The 25,073-nt window shown below is 40.5% G+C and overlaps 1 protein-coding gene across 3 annotated transcripts; it reads left to right on the forward strand.

Annotated features, from left to right (window-relative positions):
• Positions 1 to 931: 931 nt before the first annotated feature.
• Positions 932 to 24,389, forward strand: kdm5bb (lysine demethylase 5Bb). Of its 3 annotated transcripts, none has more exons than XM_042491192.2 (28): positions 932 to 1,308; positions 2,678 to 2,755; positions 3,230 to 3,352; positions 3,447 to 3,617; positions 4,476 to 4,532; positions 5,697 to 5,852; positions 5,991 to 6,075; positions 7,067 to 7,185; positions 7,737 to 7,895; positions 8,088 to 8,207; positions 8,288 to 8,446; positions 9,937 to 10,118; positions 10,250 to 10,412; positions 10,559 to 10,678; positions 11,132 to 11,326; positions 11,647 to 11,828; positions 12,033 to 12,157; positions 13,717 to 13,867; positions 14,012 to 14,126; positions 15,642 to 15,997; positions 17,119 to 17,257; positions 17,361 to 17,540; positions 18,872 to 19,033; positions 19,119 to 19,604; positions 19,701 to 19,785; positions 20,651 to 20,859; positions 21,326 to 21,646; positions 23,446 to 24,389. In XM_042491192.2, exons 1-28 carry the CDS (start codon positions 1,156 to 1,158, stop codon positions 23,581 to 23,583), a joined length of 4,689 nt encoding a protein of 1,562 aa, XP_042347126.1. In that variant the 5' UTR covers positions 932 to 1,155; the 3' UTR covers positions 23,584 to 24,389. The 3 variants fall into 3 exon arrangements, with proteins under 3 accessions (XP_042347126.1, XP_042347128.1, XP_042347127.1); XM_042491194.2 differs by having other exon boundaries at positions 933 to 1,308; positions 21,326 to 21,580; XM_042491193.2 differs by lacking the exon at positions 4,476 to 4,532 and having other exon boundaries at positions 933 to 1,308.
• The last annotated feature ends 684 nt before the right edge of the window (positions 24,390 to 25,073 follow it).

Consider the following 25,073-nt stretch of genomic DNA (forward strand, 5'->3'; position numbering starts at 1 on the left):
ACATCAGATGTATTTATTGCATATTGGAGCCGATGCAACGAACAAACAAACATGAGAACAGGACTTATTACCAAAACAGTCAGCAAAGATAATTTCAGTTTTTACAGTTTTTGGCTATAATATATGGTTAAATTTTAGCATGTTTTTTTTTTCTAGTTGAACAGCTTTGACTGAAGTTTCATTTGACAGCATATGAATGTATTACTGAACCCAAGACAGATGCACTACACAAATGAGTTTATATATGAGGATAAGAATTTTGGCACTTTTAAAAAAAAAAAAGAAAGATTGAAAAAACATGCCTTTTAAACCTGTCGGCAGGTTTGGGGTTTCAGATGGTATTTTAAATAGATACAACATACAACTATTTAAAGTTGAACGCCCCTTCCCTAAAACAAACTGAAAAACTTAAGTGTCTTTCCAGTGCTTAAAAATTATTCAACATGCCTTCTCCGTTTTGCACCTCCCCCTGCTCCATCAAAAGTATTTTTGTTGCTTTTTTGTTGTTTTTTTCTCTTATATTTTGTATTTTGGACTTACTTTTCTGGCATTTTAGTCATTTGTATATTTGCAACTTTGCATTGCAACTTCTGCACAGCAATTTTCATCAGGATAAATAGAATTTTGATCCTATTTAATCTTAATTCAACAGTAAACTAGGCTCATTCAGGTCTGGATTGTGTGGTCACATAAATTTGTGACAAAACAAGAAAACAAATATGATGTCTTGCATAAAATGAGATGCTTTAAAAAAAACTGTCAATTGTACTACAACACTGACAAAAATATGAATCATATTCAGCTCTGGCTGCTTACTAAGAAGTAGATTTAACGTCAAGCATTGTGCAGAGTGATGAATCCCTCCCGCATCAGTAAGAACTGAGCGGTGTCTAGTTTTTTCAGCGGACGTGCTCACTGCCTTGGAACATTCTCCTCACTGTGCATGGATGTGTGTGTGTGAGTGTATGTTTGTGTGTGTATGTGTGTAAGCTGTCTCCTCTCGTGCTGGTGACGACTGACTGCTACCGACGGTGAACAAACCGGATTATATAAAAAAAATAAAAATTTAAAAAAAAAATCCTCCAGAGCCGGAGCGCGGCGGTACTTTGCGTGTGACCCGTCCTGTCTGAGCCTCCACCGGGTCGGTCCGAAACGATGAGCCAGCCTCGGCCGGACGAGTTCAAGCCTCCTCCGGAGTGCCCGGTCTTCGAGCCAAGCTGGGAAGAATTCAAAGATCCGTTTGCCTTTATCAACAAGATCCGTCCCATCGCCGAAAAAACTGGCATCTGCAAAGTCCGCCCGCCGCCGGTGAGTGAGATTGAAGCCGCGGTTGACGGTTGACGGTTGACCGTTGAGACAGACTGTAGATGGACCGAAGCGATGGGATTTAAAGGGACTGTTCAACATGGCGGCTCTAACGTTCGGCTATCTTCATTCTTTGTGCTGCTCACCGCTAGCTACCCCTCATTTGTCCTCTCAAACACCACAAAATCACCGTTTTCATCGATCGTACGCTCATTAGAAGCAAAATCTTCGCGTCTTTGTGTTAAATTTGGATTATAATCGCGGGTCATTGTGTGTCAACAAAGCCTCGGTGCTGCCTTCATTGAGCCGCTGTGCTAGCAGGCTAACGGCAGCTAACAGCTCAACCTGTCATAATTCAGCACTCGGGTTTGACATATACGCGGAAGCCATTCTCCCTTTTTTCTGCGTAGAAGACGACAAAAACAAGATACAGTTGAGTCAGTTTGGACGCTTGTTTTCTCATTTTTGTCCTTTAGTGTCCTCTCAGTCTTTCAGTGGAGGTTAATCGTGGATTATTTGTTGAGGAGCATCATGATGCAGTTGGGTCAGTCAGTGGACTTCATCCATCACTTCTTCATCATCTTCAGTTTCTGATCAAAATATGAAACTATTTATTGCATAAGTCACATTAAACAAGTGTCCCATTTAGTGATGTCACAGAAATCACCACACAATGACAAAAAAGTACATTTGGTTATGTAGATATAAAGATAATGGTTAAAGTCCAAGTTTTGAAGTTAAGGTTCAACTCGCCATATTACACAATAACACCACAGCTGTTTTGCGTGTTATGATGATTTGTGGGGAGATGAGCTTGTGTTCATGTATGAGCTTGTGTTCATGTATGAGCCTGTGTTGTAAGGGTGTTGTCCTCCATGTTGGCTTTGTGGTAAGCTGGGCTGGTGAGTGTGTCTTCCATCTGGCCATTTTGTGAGCCAGTGGGGGATGTTGGCTACTTAAAACAAGAACTTGAGTCCCTGCTTATTTGATGGGATATTGTTTTTCTTTATTCTAATCTGTGTCTGGTATTGACCTGAATATTGATTGGTGTTGCAAACTGAAAAGGATCACTGTGTACCCGGCAGGCCTTGCTTTTCTGACAAAGTTTATTCCAAAACCTGCAACCACGTGACGCTTTTATTTGCCGATGTTAAGTTAATTTTGGTTGAAAATATATAATTTAAAAAAAAAAAATTAAAAAATGGGTCAGTGCTTTGAAAAACAATGGTCACAAAGGGCCGCCTTCAAAGGGAAAACAAAAGGACATAGAGAAATAACATATCACTGCAAAAACTACCAGCTACATAAATATCCAGGCTACATGTTATGAAGACCTTCATGTGCTGTTGTGTGTGTTTTTGTTGCTGTTTAGGGTTGGCAGCCTCCGTTTGCTTGTGATGTTGACAGACTTCACTTTGTTCCCCGGATCCAGAGGCTTAACGAACTAGAGGTGAGTTTTCCTTGTCTCATTATATTATCAAATATTTAATAACATCTGTGTTTGTGTAGATATCTCTTATTTTACCTTTGATTTGCATGATTTTACCTTGTTTATGTAACTGCTCTGCCCATACAGGCCACGCTGATAATAAACAAAGAACAGTAATGTCATTGATGCCTTGTAATAATGTTACGTAACAAAGGATGAATTGGAAATTTAGACTGAAAATTGCAATGCATGATTGTTACTTAATCCATATTAAAAAAATAAACTAAAAGCTGATTTATTTATTTATTTGCTTTAAACAGTAGGATGCACCACCTGTGTTGTTGCATAAATAGCCTGTTTGGGATTATTTTTAAGCTCCATGTTATTTCCCCCACTGATTGCCTTAGTTTTCCTTGAAAGCCTTGTCTCAGTTGATTTCCCTGAATTTAATTAATTTGTGTCGGACTGTTATCATTTCCTATATTTTATTCCCAGGCACAGACCAGAGTCAAGCTCAACTTCTTGGACCAGATTGCCAAATTTTGGGATTTGCAGGGAGTTGCCCTGAAGATTCCTCATGTGGAGAGGAAAATTTTGGATCTATATAAACTAAATAAGGTTGCTAAATGACGTCTCTGCACATTATGTTTGCATTTATTTTAAAATGCAATGAAACAACTCACACTAATGATGTATCTCACTGGGTTTTCAGCTGGTAGCAGATGAGGGTGGATTTGACATTGTCTGTCGGGACAGGCGATGGACCAAGATTGCACTACAAATGGGTTTCGCCCCCGGCAAAGCCGTCGGCTCACACCTGCGAGGGCATTATGAGAAAACGCTCTATCCCTACAATCTGTTTCAGAGTGGAGCAAACCTGCTGGTGAGTTGGACACATGCATCATTATGACAGCGTATCTTGAGCCTGATGTTACGCACAAAGAGAAGCTGTCATACATATTAAACAGAGTGTGGCCCGTCGGTAAACAAAACCCTAATAATGCTCATCCATATCTTTCATTTATGAGTTGAATCACAGATCTATTTTGTTAAATTTTTTGTCTTTCCCTTTGAACAAGAGGCAACACGAGACAACGATTTGAGAGAATATGGATTACATTAAGAGCATGTCATATATATATATATAATGGAAACAAATGCATTATTAGGATACGCATGTTCTGTGTTTGACTACAAGTTATACAAACTGTGTTTTGTGTTGTATTTTTTAGAGATAAAAGTTTTATATTCCCAGTATTTTTTTTGAAAAGTTAACTCTGTTTGATGAATTACAGTCTGGTGTCAGGCCATTAGTAGAGCGGCGGATTGCATTCACTTGAGGGAAAAAATGTTTTTTGTTTTTTTAATCAAGAAAGTCAAAATTATACGATAATTACTCATAAAATAAAGAGATAATTTTGTACATTCCCATTTTTTTATAATAACAAGATCATTATTATTATTATTATTAAAAATTTAGAGCTGATTTTTTTTACCATGAAAACTTTTCTCATAATTCTGGGATAATAATCTTCTTAATTCATAAAAACAAAGAATGTTTTTTTTGTGTCAAATGAATGCGTTATGCTTCCATAGTAATGTCATGTAATAGCTCTTGCTCCCCAAAGTTTCCATAACATGTTGCAAGAGAGCTTATCCAAGGTCATTGGATTGGCCCGGTGTGACCTCGCTGAGAGGTCACTTTAAATTGTTTAATTACCCGAGCTCTCTCTTGCCTCAGGCACCAGAGCCAGCTTCCAAACTGATGCGTTTGGAGGCTGATCCTGAACTTGAAAAGGTATGTTTGTGTCACGGTTAGAAGCCACTCGGCCTCACATTTAACAAAATGCATGTTTACCTGTGGCTGGACACTGTACTGCATTTCCAGCATGTTCTAATGTTTGTAGGCATGATATTCTGACTTTAACCCTTCCTAAAACAGCAATCGGCTGATTTTACAGCAAAAGGGTCACTTCAAACTAATGACCTTCACTTCTACAAGTCAATCTACACTTTAAGGGATAATTTGGATCTTTTGAAGCTGGGCTGTATGACGAACCGATCCATGGTATAAATGGAAAATTTTCTTAATATAGTGCACACTTAAACTGATAGTTGTTTTTTTTTTTTGCTGGACTTTTTGGGTGGCTAATATACATTTTGCTGCTGCCCCCCATTCACAGCAGTACATTGCTTTGTCTCCATATTTGTACTCCTTCCTGCTTCTCCGAAATGGGGACGTGCTGATCTCCATCTACTGTATGACATAGACTTGCATACAGCCCCATTTCAAAAGATCCAAACTATTCCTTAAACATGCATCTTAAGACAAATTTAAAATACAGTTCTGTTAGGCAGCAATTAGGTGCTGATTATTCCTCAGTTTAAATATTATAGTTTCTTTTTATCTGTCCCTTTTAAGTGCTACAATAATTAATTCAGCTGCCAGCTCACAGGCAGCTCCTTAAAGTCTGATATTCGTTACCTGAACACCCTCAGCTCCAATCTGTCTCTCGTCTTCTGATTTGGCATGCTCCACCTGAGTTTCTGCGCTCCCTGTTTTAGATGACAAATTGTAACTAACCACATTCTTCTCATGGCATCTTTCGCCATGAAAATAATTATACCAAATATTGTCTTTAATACCAGTCTTTCAATCATGTTTGGTAGCAGACGATACTTCCAACTATTCGTTTCATTACAGCTGGTAAACACAATAATAATCATGTAAGGAAATACCTTTAAAATGCAGGCTGTGATACTCTCAAACTTACTGTTCCAGACCCTGAAATCTATCCTCTCTGTGTTTGCATAGTCATATTAGGCACTGTATCTCGTATTTCGTGTGTATCTTGTCAATTAAAGCATTAGAACATACAGGTATTTCCAGTTAGGCGTACACGTGTATTTTTATTTTGTCACCAGTGAGCTGTGGTTTTAACTGGCATGCTATTTCCCTCAGTGTGTTCAGAAGCCAGTCCAGCCAGTGGAAAACACAGGAAGCATGGAGAGCGTGGACACCAAGGAGCTCAAGCTGCTGGAGCAGGCTCAGAGGCAGACTGCCCAGACGCCAGACACCGGCCCAACTGCTCGCAGAGCCAAGCGCATGAAGTGTGAGGTGGGTGTTGTTGAAGACAGCTACAAACACCTGACCAAAACAAACAGCACACACTCCATTCTTCACTGTTCTCCACATATCTCACTATTTTAGTAGTTTTAAGTTGCCTGCAGTTTTAACTTATTACGTCTTCTGCAGGTCGCCTGCGTGAAGACCGAACCAGGCGAGAGCAGGCCGAACCTGAGGAGAAGGATGGGATCTTTCGTCGCCAAGCAAGAACAAGGTCAGGCTCTACAACCGCGAGTGAAAAATGGATGCACTAATAACATTTACAGTATTTATGGTAACACTTAAGTTAAATCCTCCCTATTTAGCACTCATAAGCAGTATGTAAACATTTCATCAGTGGTGTCTAACACACTGTAGGGTCGTTAACAGCAGAGACTGGTGTTTATTAAATGAGCTTATTTTGGTGTTGCAGTTTGGGACAAGACAAAAGTCAAATTCGATCTATGATTGAGTAAAACAATAAAGGTATGTTTTGATGAGTATAGTCAGTTTTTAATTCTATATAGCATAACAACTGTTTTTCCGACATTTGACGGTGATTTCTCATCACAATAGGCCAAATGAAATAAAGTAAGTAATAAATGTTATTTACCAAAACAAACGCACAGTGAAGCTTGTCCTTCGTAACCTTAACAGTAGCTCTGATCCTGCACACAGACTACAACTCATCACTTTTGTCCGTTATCTTGAGGGGAAAATGATGCCCATATTTCCAGGACAGCAAGTTCAATGTGCCTGAGCCGTCGGAGATTGTGTGCCGTGAAAGTATCGTGCAGATTGATTTTTGCCATTTATTGTGCCGCTGTAAGATCCAGTGAGTCACTCGTGTGCAGTATATGTGCACGGATCGACCCACAGCGTTGCAAGTAACCTTAAGTTATTGATAGCATAAAGAAACACTCTCGATATAAACACGCAAAATAGAGCGACTGAACGCTGCTCACCTGATCTGTGCATCTCTAAGGATGACGTTAGATCATAATAATTAGTAACTTTCATTTCGGTATTTAATGTAAAAGTATTAAGTTACTGCCAAAAGTAGTAGAATTCCCTAACAGTGGTTGTGAATAATTTATTTGTGAAATGCCTAAATCCTGTTTGTTCATGTTGAATAGGGGATGTTAAAGTGTACATGGAGAAGTTCTACATGGAAAAGTACTCCTTTTTGTAATTATGTTTTAATAATGTTTCCTGTTGTCTTGCAGAAAAAGAGATTCCCATTCAAGTGAAGCAGGAACCAGTTGAAATTAAAGAGCCAATAATTGAAGCTGACAAATTTAAGTCACGGTACAAGAAAATCCTCCCTCCTGTTATTACCAGTCCAGTAAGTACAAATGTCTTGTGTCTCATCTTTTGGATGCACATGTATGAGATATCAAGTTTCTTAATCACAAGTTAATAGGCTTGCTGGCTTAATGCATCTCTTCATCAGTGATCTTTGTCTTTTGTTGATTTAACCCTTTCAAACCCCAAGCGACATTGTTTCTTGTGCTGCTTTCAGATGCATTTCACAAGCTATTTGACCCTTGGAAACCCGAGCAAATTGGTTTGATTTCGTTTGATAACGTGGGGAATAAAAGCCACAATTAACTTGGCAAGAAATGCCCCAAAAATTGCAAGAAATTAGTCAAATTAAAAAAAAATTAAAAGGAAGGGAATGTTATTACAAACTAAGTGTTAACTTTTGGGTCATGTCTTGTTAAGGTGCTCGTTACCTTCTCCCATGTTTTTAAGGGAAATTAAACCAGTTTGTTCAGGTTTCAAGGGGTCTAAGTTTGTTGAAAGAAGTCACGTTTGCTTCTGCTAATGAAGCTACTTTTACAGTCTTCACAGCTCTAGATCAGGTTCTTTACAGGCTCCTCCTTTGTTGTGCAGGTGGATCTGGTTGTGTGTCTGGTGTGTGGCAGCGGGGGAGATGAAGAACGTCTGTTGCTGTGTGACGGCTGCGACGACAGCTACCACACCTTCTGTCTGATCCCTCCTTTACCCGACATCCCCAAAGGAGACTGGAGGTGCCCCAAGTGTCTGGCTCAGGTGAGGATAAACTGCAAAGTCTGATGAATATGATGCACATTGACTCTTGGTAAATGAAGATATTAAAACTAGTCAGTCTACTCCCAAAAGAGAATTCATACAAGCATTTATAACATTAAAAAAGGGAATATAGTAATGGTGCCAAAACACATTTAAAATATTGTTTAATTATGGCTTTTTTTTAACCCGCAGGAATGCAACAAACCTCACGAGGCATTCGGCTTTGAACAAGCGTACAGAGACTATTCTCTGCGCGCATTTGGGCAAATGGCTGATGCATTTAAATCTGATTACTTCAACATGCCAGTTCATGTAAGTACAAACAGTTTCAGAATAAGTCTGCTCTTGCTGTGAGGTTGTTTTTTTTTAATGTTGACATGTATTTATCACAGATGGTACCCACAGAGCTGGTGGAGAAAGAGTTCTGGCGTTTGGTGGGAGCCATCGAAGAGGACGTTACTGTAGAATACGGAGCAGATATCGCCTCAAAGGAGTTTGGGAGTGGATTCCCCATTCCCAACGGAAAATTTAAAGTTTCGCCAGCTGATGAGGTAAACTCATGAAACAAGCCACCCAAAAGCCCTCGAGATACATTATGTTTGTGGAGTTAAAATGTGGCTGCAGTATAAAAGATTGTGTCTGTGTGAGTCAATCCTCTCAGTCAGCATCGTCGGACCTGTACTACTGCTGGTAACAGTAGCTTAGTTCATTAGCTTATAATGTTTATGTGAAGAATTTAATTAAAATTTGAAATTAATTAAAAATAATTAATCATTTAAAATTGGTTAATTAATCAATTTCATGCTCCTACAAAGGTCCAGGTTGCATTAATTTAATAGATTATATCATTAGAAATTCTATGTATGTACTGCTGGAAAGTATTTAAAAAAGTGATGTGTTCATAAATACTTTTAGGCTTTATCACCCCAACCATATAATCACTTAACAGGTATTAAATTACATTCAATGAGGTATTAAAAAGGTCTTAAATTCAACTTTAAGACTTAACAAACAGAAACCCTGCATCAGTCTTATTGCCAAAATACATGAGACATGGTTACGTCTCATTTACGCAGCAGAGCGTTTCTATTATTATCAAGTGAAGCTGCTCTACTGAGCACTGAAGCAAGCTTGCCTACATGAGCATTCATTTTAAATGTTTAAATGGCTCTGTGTCCCTCCAACGGGTAAAAACTACAAAGAATTGTTTAAAATGATTTTAACAAAATGAATAATTTATTGTACCAGAGGCAATGCAAAGCAGCAGACCAACCTTTATGTATACTTTTACATTTCACATTCAAATAAATGAGCCAAATCAATGCATCTATAAAACAATAGTGATAATGAATTCAGTACTACTCAGTATAGCATACACTTCCACTTCCTCCATAACCAGCTGCGTTATCATTTGCTAAAGCTCAGTACACATAAAGAGAAGCTGGCAGCAACCACATGCTGCACAAACAGAGTCAGGTAAAAACAAACAAACAAAAAACGCTCTGCTCCACTTATTTGATGAGTCGCATCAATGCCCGTGAATTTTATCTGTGTGGTAAATTTAAAGGTGCAGTATACAACATTCAGATTCTGGGGCGGGGTTGCCTACACACAGCTCTCGCCTCTGATGTCTGAAGCAAATATGGAGGTGGTTGAGTTGAAATAGCGCCAGCTAGCAATGCTATCCATGCTAACAGTGCTAACATCGTCACCAGTGTCCCGCAACAGTGTTTTCAGAATGGTGTTATCAGCTGAAACCGCATGTGTTAGCGTACAGCAGAGCAGTGGCGCACATCTATCAAGTGGGACTTACACAGGGAACCACATGCACTGACATGAATGCACAGCTGGACCAGCAACAAACACAAAGAACAGAGAAGCTCAGATTACAACACACAGAGGACGCCATCGCTCCGCAAAATCTTTACATAGCAAATAGTTGTATGCTGTTGAATGTTTTGAATGTTGTAAACAAAACCTTTAAATGTTATGAACAGTTTATTTGTGTGTTATTACATTTTGCATGTCGTCTTTCTTGCAGAAATACCTCAAGTGTGGCTGGAACCTGAACAACCTGGCGATGATGAACCCGTCTGTACTGACTCATGTAACAGCTGACATCTGTGGGATGACGCTGCCGTGGCTTTATGTTGGCATGTGCTTCTCCTCCTTCTGCTGGCACATCGAGGATCACTGGAGCTACTCCATCAACTACCTGCACTGGTACTTAACAATTAGAGCTTTTCTTGCTGAGAGCGAAGACATTGTTTGTGTGCGCGTGTAATGATAAACATCGAGACTTTATTTTTGTTTTATTTCAAGTTGAATCTTATATTTATCTTATTCACTACAAGGGGGGAGCCTAAAACCTGGTACGGAGCTCCTGGTTTTGCTGCAGAACAACTGGAGGCGGTGATGAGGAAACTGGCCCCGGAGCTGTTTGAGTCTCAGCCTGACCTGCTGCACCAGCTGGTCACCATCATGAACCCCAACACCCTGATGGCCCACGGAGTCCCAGTACGTATTTACACAGCTTCTTTGACATGCACAGATTCCCTCTGTCTATAATCAGCAGTAATGCACAGCTGGCACGTTTCAAAAAACAAGCAGCTGGTCTTTCTAACAGGAACGTAAATCATCTTTTGTCTCCTGCTGTCCTTCAGATTTACAGAACAAACCAGTGTGCTGGCGAGTTTGTCATCACGTTTCCCAGAGCCTATCACAGCGGCTTCAATCAGGGCTTCAACTTCGCTGAGGCAGTCAACTTCTGCACCGTGGACTGGGTTTGTTTCACTTTACAACTTGTTGTTTGTAAGAGCAACCAAAATACAACAATCTGAGTGGTTTCAACTAACATATAAGTACTGGTGGAGTTTTTTTTAATAGGCTAATGCATCAGTGTTTAGATTAGCTTCAGTATTCATTAGTTTTGATCATTTTTTTGCAAAGGTTATCAATAAAAAATTGAGGAAAAAAGGACTGGCGGTTTTTGCATACATTTTTATTTATTTAAACTTTTACATTTGAAAACCTATAAACTGACAATTTGGCTTTTTCCCCCCTTTTTTTCAGACAATACATAATGGATGAATCAGTTATCAAAATTGTAGCAGATTAAATTCACGTGAATTTCATGCATTAGAAAAGCCAGTCCTTTGACGCGTTTTTTTTTAAAATTCAACACAACATGAATGAACTGTCCTTAAAACGAATTTCTTTCCTCTCTATATCTCCAGATGCCTCTTGGCAGGCAGTGTGTTGACCACTATCGTACGCTGCACCGGTATAATGTGTTCTCCCATGATGAGATGGTGTGCAACATGGCCTCGAAAGCAGGCACACTTGACGTTGTCCTGGCGTCAGCTGTCCACAAGGACATGGTCGCGATGATCCGAGAAGAGCAGATACTGAGAGAGAAAGTGAAGAAAATGGTAAGATAGTCTCTGTTTTAAGAAATATTATTACACCATAACACTGTGTGTTGTGTAGATTGTCTGTAGATTAATTTTTGTCATGGTGTGCACACAATTACCCTTCTGCAGAATAAAATTTCTTTTCAGTGTGTAAAAACATATTATAGCGTGTCACTTTTACTGTGAACACTTTGTTGATAGCTAACATGGTTTCAGGCTCTCTTAACGACAATTACATGTTAAATAAAGTGTAAAAAGAGATATCACGTTCCCTCGAGCGAACATGCTCACTGTGTTGATTTGCTTTTAACACTTCAGTTGTTGTCTCACACCTTCAGGGGGTGTTGCATCACCAGGAGGCAAAATACGATCACCTCCAGGACGACGAGCGGCAGTGTGCCAGGTGCAGGACCACCTGCTACCTGTCTGCCATCACCTGTCCCTGCAGCCCGGGAGTGCTGGTCTGTCTGTACCACATCAACGACCTCTGTTCCTGCCCCATCACCAACTACACACTGAAGTAAGTCCCTCAGGAGCCGATACAGATGCAGTTAACAGGGTTTGGATCAGAGTACACGGTCTCTGTCAGACGTGCAGATTTAATGAGTACAGTAGGTCAGGAAAAAATATATTTTATGTCTGAGTATTCTGGGCCTCCTGGAGTAGATTTGTGTCTTATTTTTACCTCTACCTCACGAACTCAGTGTTCTGTTTGCTCCTGCAGTTTCAGATACACACTGGACGAGCTGTATCCCATGATGAATGCTGTGAAGCAGCGAGCTGAGCTGTATGATGAATGGGCCTCCCTTGTGACAGAGACTCTAGAGGCTAAACTGGAGAAGAAGAAAGGTAAGCAGCACGAGCAAAGAACAAAACAAAGCATGGAAGGACTGTGCCAAAGAAATCTGCATATTTTCTCCAGTCATTCCTCAAAGCATGCAGCCATATTTTAGCTTTTGTGTTACAATACTGCAGAATTTGTAATATCTTTAAAATAAGATGTTCCAGTGATACACCCTCCTTTGAAACTATAAACTATAGAAAATATTTGTAACACACAGTAATTATGATTAAGCTCACTAAACAATCTTTTGTCCTCTGGCTAATTTTCCTGGTGGAGATAACATCCTCCTTGAGTGGTTTCTTGGCAGGCTTACATGTTATTCTGATTGGACAGGCTTTGCTCAGTGAAGCACAACAAGCTTCTCTTTGATAAGTTGTGGTTAATTTGAGGGATGAACAACTTTGTCAACTGCACGTGCGATAGAGCGCTAACATCTGTAGGGCTAGTCACACATTTAGGTTCGTTCGCTGCGTCGCAGCCTCGCTTGAACTCCAACAGCACTTCCAAAATGTCCCAGTCAATGTTCAAATTACACCGGTGCTATCAGGGGAACCCTATTTTCGGGTGTGCATCGATCGCCAACACCTGTCTGCCCCGAGTGCATCCTCTCTTTCTCTCGCTCGACCACGCACTGCGCTACTCTTATAACATATGCATTAAACTCTGTCAGCACCCAACAGGTATAGGATTGAAACGCCACGTTTTAAATACATACTATGTACAGCAAAATAAGAATTTATAAAGGTAAAACAGTGGCACCAAAAATATAAATATTGTAGAGCTCCTAAATTTCTAGCTGTATTTTGAAACCCGGTCTCAGTCATTGCAGCAAACAGATTGTTGTTGTTTGCATAGCTTACCATCTGTTGGTTCCAGAGGCAGGTATTCTGTACATCTCTGCACCATTTACTCCTCAAAATGCTCAAAATGATTAAATACAAAAGTCATAACCGTCTTCTTGTCTGAGGTCCCTTGATAGATACCTTATTGTTTTTTTGGGTAAATTGGTTTTCAGCATATCACAAGGGCATTTTAGCACACAAACAGAAGGTCGACATACCATACATGTACTGAAATGATAAAAATCACACATACCAAAAAGTTATCAGTAGACATACATAACGACAACAGACATACTTATACATAGATTTATTCAAGTACTACGTGGTGGGGAACAGACCAGCTGGAAATCTAAGTCTAACAAAAACTAGTGCTGACTGGTGTGTCATAGATTATCTGTGTTGTGTCTGCGAGTCGATTCTGATGAGGCACTAAAATGAACTGAGAACAACAGACCCCTGAAAGGAAAAAAAACATTGAAAAATCATAGCGCCACTTGCATAAATTGGGAAATAGTTGTCTGTAATGTAATTATTGGCATATAGGATTTAATGTGCTGAAACTACTGGTATGATTCTCTTAAGCAAACGTTACAAAACACTATTACTGCGGCCAAAAACTATGAAAAACAAGCAGAGGAAATGTGTTTATTATTTATGTGTGTTTATTGTAATTTAAACTGTGAATGTGTTAGGCTGTTATTAACCAGGTGTTCTCTCCTCAGGCCTGCCAGTGTTTCGCTTGCTTCTTGCTGAATCAGAGTCCAAGCTGTTCCCCGACAACGACCTGCTGCGTCGGCTACGTCTGGTCACACAGGATGCGGAGAAGTGCTCCTCAGTGGCTCAGCAGCTTTTGAACGGCAAGAGGCAGACCAGGTAGCATTAATACACTCGGCTCCATCAGATGAAATTTATAGATTATCTGTCTTCACATTTCTCTACACGTTTCTTCAAGTTAGAAAGTAGCATTAATGCCTTAATGGAGTTCTTTTCTTTAACTGACTGGACGCTCTCTTTTAGGTATCGGTGTGGAAATGGGAAATCGTGCAGCCAGCTGTCTGTGGAGGAGCTGAGATCCTTTGTGAGGCAGCTCTATAACCTGTCCTGCAGTCTCCCTCAGGCCCCCAAGTTGAAGGTAACTGACGAGGATAAATTCGTCCTGTGTTTTTCCTCAGAAAAATAACATGAATTTAAATTCAGGCTGGACAGTGCACATTGAGTTAACTCACACTGCACATTTGAAGTCGTATGGCCAGAACCTGTGACTTAAATGTTCCCACTGTGCGGATCAACCGACCCGGCAAGACATGAAGCTCACACTGAACTTATAAACACAAGTGAATTCAGTACTAATATCACTTTGGGAGATATTCATTTGATTTAGCAGCATCAGACTGCTGAAGCATCATATTACCTTTACATATTACCTTCAGTTAACGATTTACTGAGATCTGAATAAATTGTTACCCAGAATGAGGACAGCAAATCTTGTCTCTTACATTGGAAGCACTGAACAGATCTCTTTGATAACGCGTAGTAAAACCTCTTTCAGTATTCATACGAGCATGTGACGGATGTTTTAAAACAAATTTAGAAAATTGTGAGCCTATCCTTAAATCCGAACAGTGTCCTGGCTTCAAATATCTGCATGGATGGCTAAAGGAATGTGACTTTGATCAACACTGAAATCAGTAGAGCTGTATCAGTTTCGTGTATTCGTGCTGAACCTTCATGGTACTGGGCTCACGGTCCAGTCTGGTCCGGTGCATGCAGCTGCACTTCGAATGCACAGTATGTTGACTGATACACAGATTTTAAAATTTAATTTAAAAGCTTAAGTTCTTCACAAAAACTATTAGCTGTACACCGTTAGCAGCAAATGCTGAGGTTAAAACAAACAGTTGATTTTGTTATGAGTCAGTTACACTATAGTGAGTGGAAATGAAACACAGCTGCTGGAAGACCCTGTAGCACCCAATAACGTAATTATACCCTGAAAATAAAAAACGCCAGGTCAGCTACACCAGCGAGGGAGAGCGAGGGAGAGAGAGAGAGAGAGAGAGAGAGAGAGAGAGAGAGATGTGCATAAGAGGAGGGCGGCGTGTTGCCGTTGCTCCACCGTTGTAGGGTCGGTGAATGTAAAAACATCCAACATGCTGATGCACATTTAACAGCATCACTCGGATTTGCTAATCACCATGACAAGAAAAAAAAATCAAAGCGGAGCAGAACTGCTTATCTCTACTGCCTTTAGGCAGGATAATATTGTAACACTCCTTCTAATGCATGATTTATATTTTATAATTCTGTGTGTTTTGGGTATTTTCGATTTCATGTCATAAAGGATCATACAGATGTTCAAACAATGTTATTTATGATGAAAATAGTTTATCAAAGTTGCCACAATATTACCTCAGTTCCCAGCATGAAGATTTTGTCTGTCTTTGATGCTTGTACTTACGCCTGTTCAGAATAAATGAAAAGAAAGGGATCCTTATTTGGGCTGGGTTTTTCCGATGTAACAAACTTGCACAAAAACCATGACTTTTAAACCGAACTGTGACTTTTGTGCACTGTTACCCCGAGAAATCATTAATGCAGAGGTACTGAATTTTACTTTGCGTGTGTTTGAATTGATCTTTTGCTTTAGGAACTCTTGAATCGCATCGAAGACTTCCAGCAGCACAGTGAGAAGGTCCTTGCAGATGAAGTTCCCAGCGTCGCTGAGATCCAGAGCCTGTTGGACATCAGCTTTGACTTTGACGTGGAGCTGCCCGAGCTGCCTCGCCTCAGAGTGAGGCTGGAGCAGGCGCGCTGGCTGGAGGGCGTGCAGCAGGCCAGCGCTCAGCCCGCCAGCCTGACCCTGGAGACCATGAGGAGGCTCATTGACCAGGGAGTCGGCCTGTCACCTCATCCGTCTGTGGAGAAAGCCATGGCACGCCTGCAGGAGCTGCTCACTGTGTCCGAGCACTGGGAGGACAAGGCCAGCAGTCTGCTGAAAGCCAGGTGAGCGCAGCACCGACCCATCCGTGTCAGAGTTAATGTAAGCCACAGGGTGGAGACACATCCAAATCATCACCAAATAATACCTGTAACTTTCTGTCCAGGTATTTGCACTGATTGTACCTGTGATTACTGTAATATTACGTCAGTGCTCCTGATTTTGCTTCGTTTTAATTACAGCTAGTGCAAAATGCTGCTGCTAGAATATTCAACAAGACCAACAAAAAGTGAGCATCATATTTAGTTCTGCCCTCATTCCATTGGTTCTCAGTGCTTTTCAGCATTAACTGTCACAAGTGCTTTTCAAAGGCTTTAATGGCATGGCTGTCATCTTTTCTCTCTATGATCAGAAAAACTAATTTCAAGTCAGGGATTAAATTTTTTGCATTTTTCAGAAGTGTTATGTTCCCTCACCGTGCTTAGTTCACCGCAGCCTTGAAGTTTGGGTTTCACAATGTTAAATTTAATGTTTATAATTATATTTTCTAGTGTTTTGCCGAAGGTCCAAAGCAGTGATACTCAACTTACGGCCCGTGGGCCTAATTTGGCCCCTTATAGGGTCCTGGCTTGCCCTACAACCATTTTCTAATTCACAATTAAAATAAAGTGATTTGCACTGGACATTGTTTTTGTACTTTTCGTATACATAAGGTGCCAGAGTGCATAAAACAGCATCAAAATAGAGCTTGTTTATTTTTTTTAAAAAGTGCCAGTAGAGGATCCCCCCACCCCTCAACAGAGGTCCTAGCTAAGCCCCTAAAATCCTAGAAACATCCAAAAATCCTAGAAATGTCATAAAATCCTAGAAATGTGCTAAAATCCTAAACATCCTAAAATCTTAGAAATATATATGGGGCTGCTGCAACTGGCCCCTGGCTTCCTGTCATTTTGCAAAAGTGGCCCCCAAGCAAAGCAGGTTGAGTATCGCTGGTCTAAAGAGTCTTGATTTTAAACATCTTATAAAAACTGTAGGTACCAAATATTGTAGTGATAGTCACAAAAATATTAGAAAGCTTCCTGTCAAGATTTTGGAAGAAAATGCAACGACAGTTCTTGTTAAAGTGAGATATTAACTTGCAGGTCTTTTACCTTCAGTGTATCATTTGTGTTTTTCTGCCGTTCAGACCACCACACTCCATAGAGACCCTCAGTGCTGCTGCTGAGAAGGCGTCCGGCATCCCAGCTTACCTCCCAAACTGTCTCCTCCTGAAAGACACCATCAGAAAAGCCCGAGAGTGGTTTCAGGAAGCCGAGGAGCTTCAGGTTAGCACACGCTGTGCATTTCGTTACTTTGTAGGGTATATATCGATGTTATTCTTTTTGATTTGACTCTGATTGAAACCTTGTAATCTCCTGCTTTCTTCAGGCCAGCGGTTGCTCACCGATGATGGACAACCTCTCTGACATGGTGCTCCGAGGACAAGCCATTCAAGTCCACCTGGAGCCTTTAGACAGGCTCGAGTCTTTAATGGCTGAAGTACAAGAATGGAGAGAATCTGCAGCTACAACTTTTCTACCCAGAGACTCAACCCTCACTTTACTGGAGGTAAAAACCCACAAGTTTAAAATGAATAATAAGTCCATCATCTCACACACTCGTCATGTCCACTGGATAGGATTTAATAACAGCTGCCATCCACTGAAAACATTTCCACACTTTTAATGTAGTTTTGAGCTTAATATGTTATTGACTACACATTTGTCGGTCATTTAGATGAGATAAAAGATGCTTTGTGGCTGAACTTTTAGAAGAGAACCTAACTTTCTCTGCAGTTACTTATTTGAAGTGTCAATATCGACAATCAGCAGCGCAGCAGCTACAGAATGACTGCGTGGTTAATATGTAGCATATATGAGTCATGATTAAACCCTTTGTGTAACAGCAGATACTGAAACATTTATAAAAGACACCATCTTAATAATGTGTTTTGGTGTATCCAAAATATGTAACATTACAGAGCAGGAGTGGATATAATGGAGGTTTTGCCTTTTTCCTCCTCTCTCAAATTTTGCCCTATATGATTTAAGACGAAGAAAGTAACAAATTTAATGTATCATTATACATATACAATTAAGTAAAGTGCCAGGGAATACAGGCATATGTGTATGTATACTGATATATATGTTTAAAAGTGAATTTCACACTCCAGAGATGTGAGCTGCTCTGGTGCAGAAAGAAAGAGCTGGTGAATAGCGGCCTTTACTCCGCCCTGACGCACACAGTCGATATCAAAGAGCTAGTGGCAATTTAGGCCAACTGTTGCATCACCTCACGTTGCCAGTGTCTCTGCCAAAAAGTTGTGCTTGAACACACAGCAAAGACTACAGCTGACGGCCGATAGCACGTACGTCCTGTACTTGGCTGAGAGGAAATAACTCCATTGCAGCAGGTGGAGTTAATGTGTATTCATCAATCAAAAACTGGAAACCAACAGAATGAACTCAAGGTGCTAGTCAGCCATTAACAACCCAACCTGATGTTATAACAGCAAAGGATATTTACTGTCTGCTATAAAAAATAACACAAATTATAAAAAACTGTTTCAGCTAAAGACCTCGATAGCTAAAAACATCATCTTAACTTATACTCTGACTTTGTTTTGAGGTCACGCCGTCTTGACTTTGAGTGTTTACTGCCCTTGTTTCTGTTTCTCTTCTTGTGCACTGAGCTGAAGTGCCAATCAGATATCAGGGGGAATTTTATAACCGATGGCCTCCACCAACCTTAAAAAACAGCCGCCAAAGGCAGATTAGTGCCAACGGTGCAAGGCACACCGCAAAAACGAGGGCGACAGACGTTGACCAGTGGTTGACAGTCTGCCTGGGGTGTCAGGGCCCTCTGTGCAAAAATACTGACTGGTATTTTGTTCCTCACAGGTTTTGTGTCCAAGGTGTGAAGTTGGGAATGTAGGTTCTCCAAAGAGGAAGGCCAAGAAAGGGAAAGACTCTCCGAAAAGTAACAAAAAGAAAACACCAAGGCTCAACACTCTCAGCGATGTGGAAAAAGCTCTTTCAGAGACCAGGGACTCTACCTCTGCAGTAAGTTCAGAGACTGTGGTCGGTGGGATTAACGGACTCTCACTGTCAGGAGATGTTGTGACTCAGTCTGTGTTTTATTCACCAGATGGCGACTCTGGAGGAGCTGCGAGCGAGGGAGATGGAGGCTTTCTCTCATCTCAGGGAAGCAAACGAGTCAAAGCTCCTTCCCACAGCAGACTGCATGGACCTGAAGGTGTGTGTCTGCCAGAAGGCGCCCATGGGTGCGATGTTACAGTGTGAACTCTGCAGGGACGCTTTCCACAGCGTGTGTGTCAGAGACCCGTCAGACTCCTGCGAAACACAGCCGTGGCTCTGTCCGCAGTGCCAGCGATCAGAAAAGCCCCCGTTGAACAAAGTCGTCTCTCTGCTCGCATCTCTGCGGCGCACCGGGGTGCGTCTGCCGGAGGGTGACGCACTGCACTATCTGGTGGAGAGGACAGTTAACTGGCAGCAACGAGCGCAGGAGATCTCACAGTCTTGTAAACTACCAGCACTGGAAGAGAGACCAGGAACTCCTCCCACTTTAACCCGCTGGGCATCAGGCAGCAGTGACGCCCACAACAACACTCAGGTCTCTCTTCTTCTCCCTGTGCCACATTTTGTTGCAGTTAGCTGTAAAAGTATTTTGTGCAAATGTTAAGTTTGGAGTTTGATGTTTTTTTCACAGGCTCCTTGTTTGACTCCAGAGTGGAATAGGACAAGCCATGCTCAGACCGTTTTCTACACCGAGCAGAGATGCATCCCGCTGCAGGGTCAGTGTCATCTTACTGTTAACTGCAGCGACTAAATGAAGAAGTCAGTTTTCAACATGAGTCATGATGGAGGCCACAGTCACACAGAGCACGTTTTAGCAAAGTGGCTTTTTGTAACCGTTAGTTAGTCAAGTGTTTTTCTTGCTGCTTCTGCATTGTTGAGCGCCCCACATTTTTCTGTACTGTGTTTTTGCACGAGTGCCCTGAACGCCTCAAGTTGAAAAAAAAAAAAATCGTAAAACTTTTTGTTCTTTTTTTGGTTTTTTTTTTGTTCTCTGCTTTTACACAACAGAGCGTAACAAATATGCAGTATACAATTAAACTTAAACAGACAGAACAATAACAAACAGCCATGGAGATTTCACATTAAACAAAGATATTGTACAGATATCAAGTGTCTTTAAAGCCTTTTTGTTTGTTGAATCAATGAATAGTATCATGTTATGTTCAATATCCGTCAAAAAAGGAACAATATTTTTTTTTTTATTGCTAAACTTCCATTTATAGATAAAGTACTCTGCTTGAATCATTAAAAAAAGAGCAGAAAAAGGCCAGTCATTGGTGTTTTTCTCCCCCAGTGTCCAATCAGATGAATTGAGAAGTGAGCTTTCTGGGGTGGCGATGTCAACAGTCAGTAGTGTACATGGTTTATGTGAAGCTAACGTTAGCTCACGTTCAACACGGCCTCGGAGATCTGCGAGACGTAGGCCTTTCCGATTGTAACCTCAACTACTGTTAATGTTTTACCAACCGTCATCAGTGCGCCACGCATTTTGTAACGTCCAGAGCATGCTCTGTCTGATCTGGGCCCAGTAGCTCGTCATAGGTTATGATTGTTTGTATTCTGGGTGTTTCTGTGTGACAGGCCTGAGTCAGGATCTGGAGGAGCTGATGGTGGAGGGCCTCCTGCTGCAGGTGTCTCTGCCGGAGGTCCAGAGCCTCTTCCACGTTTTATTGGAAAGAGCCAGCAGCCAGCACACAAGCAGATGCATGTCGCCGCCACAGGACGAGTCCGCAGACTGTGACAAACACATGCAGTTTAACTCTCAGGGAAATAATCTGCCACTGAACCAGGTACAAACGCCTTCCTCGTAACAAAGTGATTAAAACACTCCTCAAAACCAGGGTCCCGCAGATCCTTAAAAAGTCTTAAAAGGCATTGAATTCATTCATCTAAAAAGAAGGCCCTCATTAGTATTAAAATGTCTAAAATCAGTCTTTCAAAAGTCTCAAAAAATGCTTAGACACAGGAAGTATGTTATGAGTCATTTTTTCCCTGACGTTGTATTGTAAACTCATTAGACTTCCTAAATTTACCCGAAAGGTTATACTTTAAGATACAATAAACATTTGGGTAAAATTGTCCCCAATCATAAGTAATTTATGTTTTTTTTCCTTCAATTGAAGTCGTTTTAAAATTGGTCTTAGGTTTAATTCTGAATGGTATTTAAAACATCTTAAAAAGTCTAACTTTCCTTTAGCTGTAGGAACCCTGCTCGAAACTGCCTCAGTATCGGTTTTAATATGTTTTCATTTTCAGGACGGCGGTAACAGTGTGAGGGAAACTTCGACCGGCTCAGAAAAGAAAGCAAAGCGGCACCTGGAGAGAGAAGGATCAGACGCAGAGCGCCGGATGAAGGACAGAAAGCACTCTCACAAAAGACAGAAGATGAATAAAAAAAGGCCGGCCTCGACCTCGTCCTCTCCGCGCTCTGATTTCTCTCAGTCTGATGACTCTGATGAGGAAATGGCCGTGTGTCCGGCGGAGAGGTGTCAGCTGCCAGAGGGAGACGAGGTGAGAAAAACTTCTGTCAAGTCACAATGCAGCATCATCAGCACAGCTGACCGTTTCTCTGCAGAGGTCAGTTCACCATCTACTTCATATTTAAATGTAGACAACACTAAATGAGTGCAGTTTTAATTAGTTAGGCAGCAGAGAAAGACTTTTGTGATTGGACTCTTATCAGTGGGAAACTTTTTTATTAGATGTAGGCCACAAACATAGAACAGTGCAGGTAAAGGTACAGTTTCTCTGCATATCCTAAAAAGATGCTGGCGGCAGAGGAGGAGGTAACTTACAGAGCAGAAGATCTGAAAGACAGAATTTAAGGATCCTAATGTTTTTTTTAAGTGCAACATCTAAAGAAAAACTGACTCATAGTTAGAATAAAATTCCCACTTTGTGTTTCTCCCACGAAAATAGTCACAAAAAGAGGGAATTTTGTATTAAAAAGTTTGCAAACTTTGGAAGATATCCACTTGATTTGTCAAGCCTCATAAAGGTTTTAGTTGAATACATGAAAATATTTTGAGGGGAAAAAAGGATTGTAATTTTTTTTTACTTCCACTTGAGGCGTGACAGGAAGGTAATATTTTACCGGCCAGTGTGAACCTGACAGATGATTACAGCAACATCCATGCACACATGGGCATGTTTGTAATGCTTTAAGACAGACTTGTAAAATGTATTTTTGGATCATTTTGACTGCGTTCATGCATATGGCAAACATTTTGGCAAGATTGTGTATTTTTGCTTAATCCTGAAATTTCCAGCTCAGCTCTTACAATAACTCTAAAACACACTGTAAACTTGTTACATTCAGAGAGTTATGTGTAGAAAAATTACACCATTTAAACCCATTCAAACTGCAGTTTTTGACCCCACAGCCATTAAAGTATAAAACAGGCATTGTGTTATTTCTGGGTGTCATTCTGGGCTTTTGCCGTGGAATTTGTGAAATTTTTACCATTTTCCACCTGATGTCTTTTTTTTTTTTTTACCATATTTGGCATGTGGAGAAATGCTGTTTCCACACGGTGCTGTTGAAAGCTGAGTTGAAATTGCCAGGAAAAGAGCTAGATTGCTAAAAAAAATGAGGTTGCATCAGGTTTCATTTCAGTAAAACGACTTTTAGGCAAAGGTAAATAAAAGGTCATCATGATGAGTTCAAATGTAACATCAAAAAAAAAAGGAAAATTAAGTTTTGGCGAGAAACTTGAATAATAAAGCTGTTTGGGTGAGAAATGTGTTTTACCCAGCATTATAAAAACATAGTCACTTGTTAAGCAATAAAAGCAAAACCAGTTCTGTTAAAAAACGTTGTATCGCCTCATCTTTCCATGAAATGATAGAAAAGTATCGACAGTGGTATCGATAAAGTCTCGGATCGGTAAGGAGTCTCGATAACTGTATTAATATCAGTAAAATTAACGATCCCGTCCCTCGTGGTGGACATACAAAAACACAAATGAGAAATCGGTAGTTGAAGCAGCAGCCCGAGAGCCAGCAGATTTGAGCAGAGAGAAGCAGGGAGATCTGACACTGGTGAGATGAAAGTTTTACACAGTTCATTTATACTGTAAACATCCTTTTTAAGACTAGCTAGAGAACAGAGAAGAGAATTTAGCAGCTAAATAGACAGATATTATTCTCAGGAGTTTGTGGAGAACAAAAACGGCTAAAAAAAGAGTAAATTTTGTGCTTTAATTCATCAGGTGGACACAAACAGACTTTAAAAAGGTGATAATGTTGCTCTGTAACTGCTCAATGTGTAAATAAACTGTAAGTTCACCATGTCAACTTAAATAAGTCAGTGTCGTGTTTAAAGCCAAATCAGTTACTGCAGGTGTCGTGTTGAGTAATGTCCGTCTTGCCTGCAGGTAAACTGGGTCCAGTGTGACGGCAGCTGTAACCAGTGGTTCCACCAAGTCTGTGTCGGCGTCACGGCCGAGATGGCAGAGAAGGAGGACTACATTTGTGTCAGGTGTACACTGAGCGATGGCCACATGAGAAAATGAAGAGATTTTTCTGAGGGTTGGCTGACGAGCTCTCTGTGTGTCATCAGTCCGTTTATTCGAGCCACCAGTCTGGATGTGTCACTGATCCTGCCCCCCTCCCCCCTCCTCCTCCTCCCTCACCTCCGTCACGTCTGTCCGACCCTTTTGTAACAACGGTGCTATCTCCTCTTTGACTTGTTGTCCAGAACTATAATGTTTAGTTATTTTTTTGTATTTTTACATATATATATTATATATATTTCTTTCTTCTTATGAATTGTTTGTGGTTGTCTAAATGAAAAAAAAAAAAAATTCACAGGATGTGAAGTGTGCTGCATGGGATTCCATTACGTCAAACGGAGTCTTACATCAGTGAAGAGGGTTAATTAAGGGTTAATATTATCTTCTCTGGAACCTCCTTGCATGTTAAACCAGAGCTAAGGGGACACAAGTCACAGTTTTCATCCCCCATCCCCCCAAAAAATGACTATTACAATTCTTTTCTTTGAATCCAGTGTTTAGTACATGCATCTTAATATAATTATTCCCCTTTTTTTGTAGAATAGGTTTATTTATCTGAGCAATAATTTTTTTGTCTGAATCGACTTAAATGGCTTGATCTCTGCTGAGTTGTGTTGGTGCTTTAGCGATGGTGTGATGTACAGAGAGCTACACAGATGGAAGGATTACATCTGTGGAGCGGCGACGCAGCGCCGCTGACATGTTACCGCCACAGCATGTAACCCGGCGTAGGATACTGCGGGGAGGACGCAGGGTAGCTGAAGATGTTACAAGTTTATATTGTGGAATAAAGCCCTTTTGTTCTATGGAGAAGTCTCGTCATTTTACTTGCAGACGTGGAAGAAAAGAAACCACTAGATGTCCTCGTAAACATGATTCAAAAGAGAGCGACAGTCAGAGAGCAGCTCATTTGTTGTTCTTCAACTCTTTGAAACTTCAACAAATTGGTTTGATTTCTTAAAGAAAACACTGGAAGAAGGTAGTGAGCAACCTCAGAACATATGACCCCAAAATAGTGAGAAAGTAGTAAAAATCTGCAAAATTACCTGAATATAAGCAAAAAAAATAGAGAAAAAGATCTTTAAAAAGTGCAGAAATGTAAAATAATTGTATAATTTATTTCTGTCACATAATTTTAAACATATAATTACAAATATTGCAAATGAAGTTTTCTGGGTGTTTTTTCTGTAGTTTTTTTAATAGTGTTGTAATAATTGTTATCCCTTTTTTAAAAGCTAATTTTCAGGTCATTTTTTCATCTCCTCTGACTAATTGTTTTGCAATTTGTGAGACATCAAGATTTTAAAAGAAATCAAATGAGTTCGCCCAGATTTTAAAGAGTTAAAATGCTTGCGAAAGACATTTGAAGGCAAGAAAACTGATATCCGACAAGGTCTTAAGGGGTTAAATCTGATGTACTTGAACCACAGTTATTTTCAGTATTATTGTTGGTAACCGACGTGTTGAAACACACAAACAAAAGGCAGGGA

The sequence above is a fragment of the Plectropomus leopardus genome, chromosome 9 (genome assembly GCF_026936395.1).
Source record: "Plectropomus leopardus strain MGB_pleo_1.0 chromosome 9, ASM2693639v1, whole genome shotgun sequence".
NCBI classification, from domain to species: domain Eukaryota; kingdom Metazoa; phylum Chordata; class Actinopteri; order Perciformes; family Serranidae; genus Plectropomus; species Plectropomus leopardus.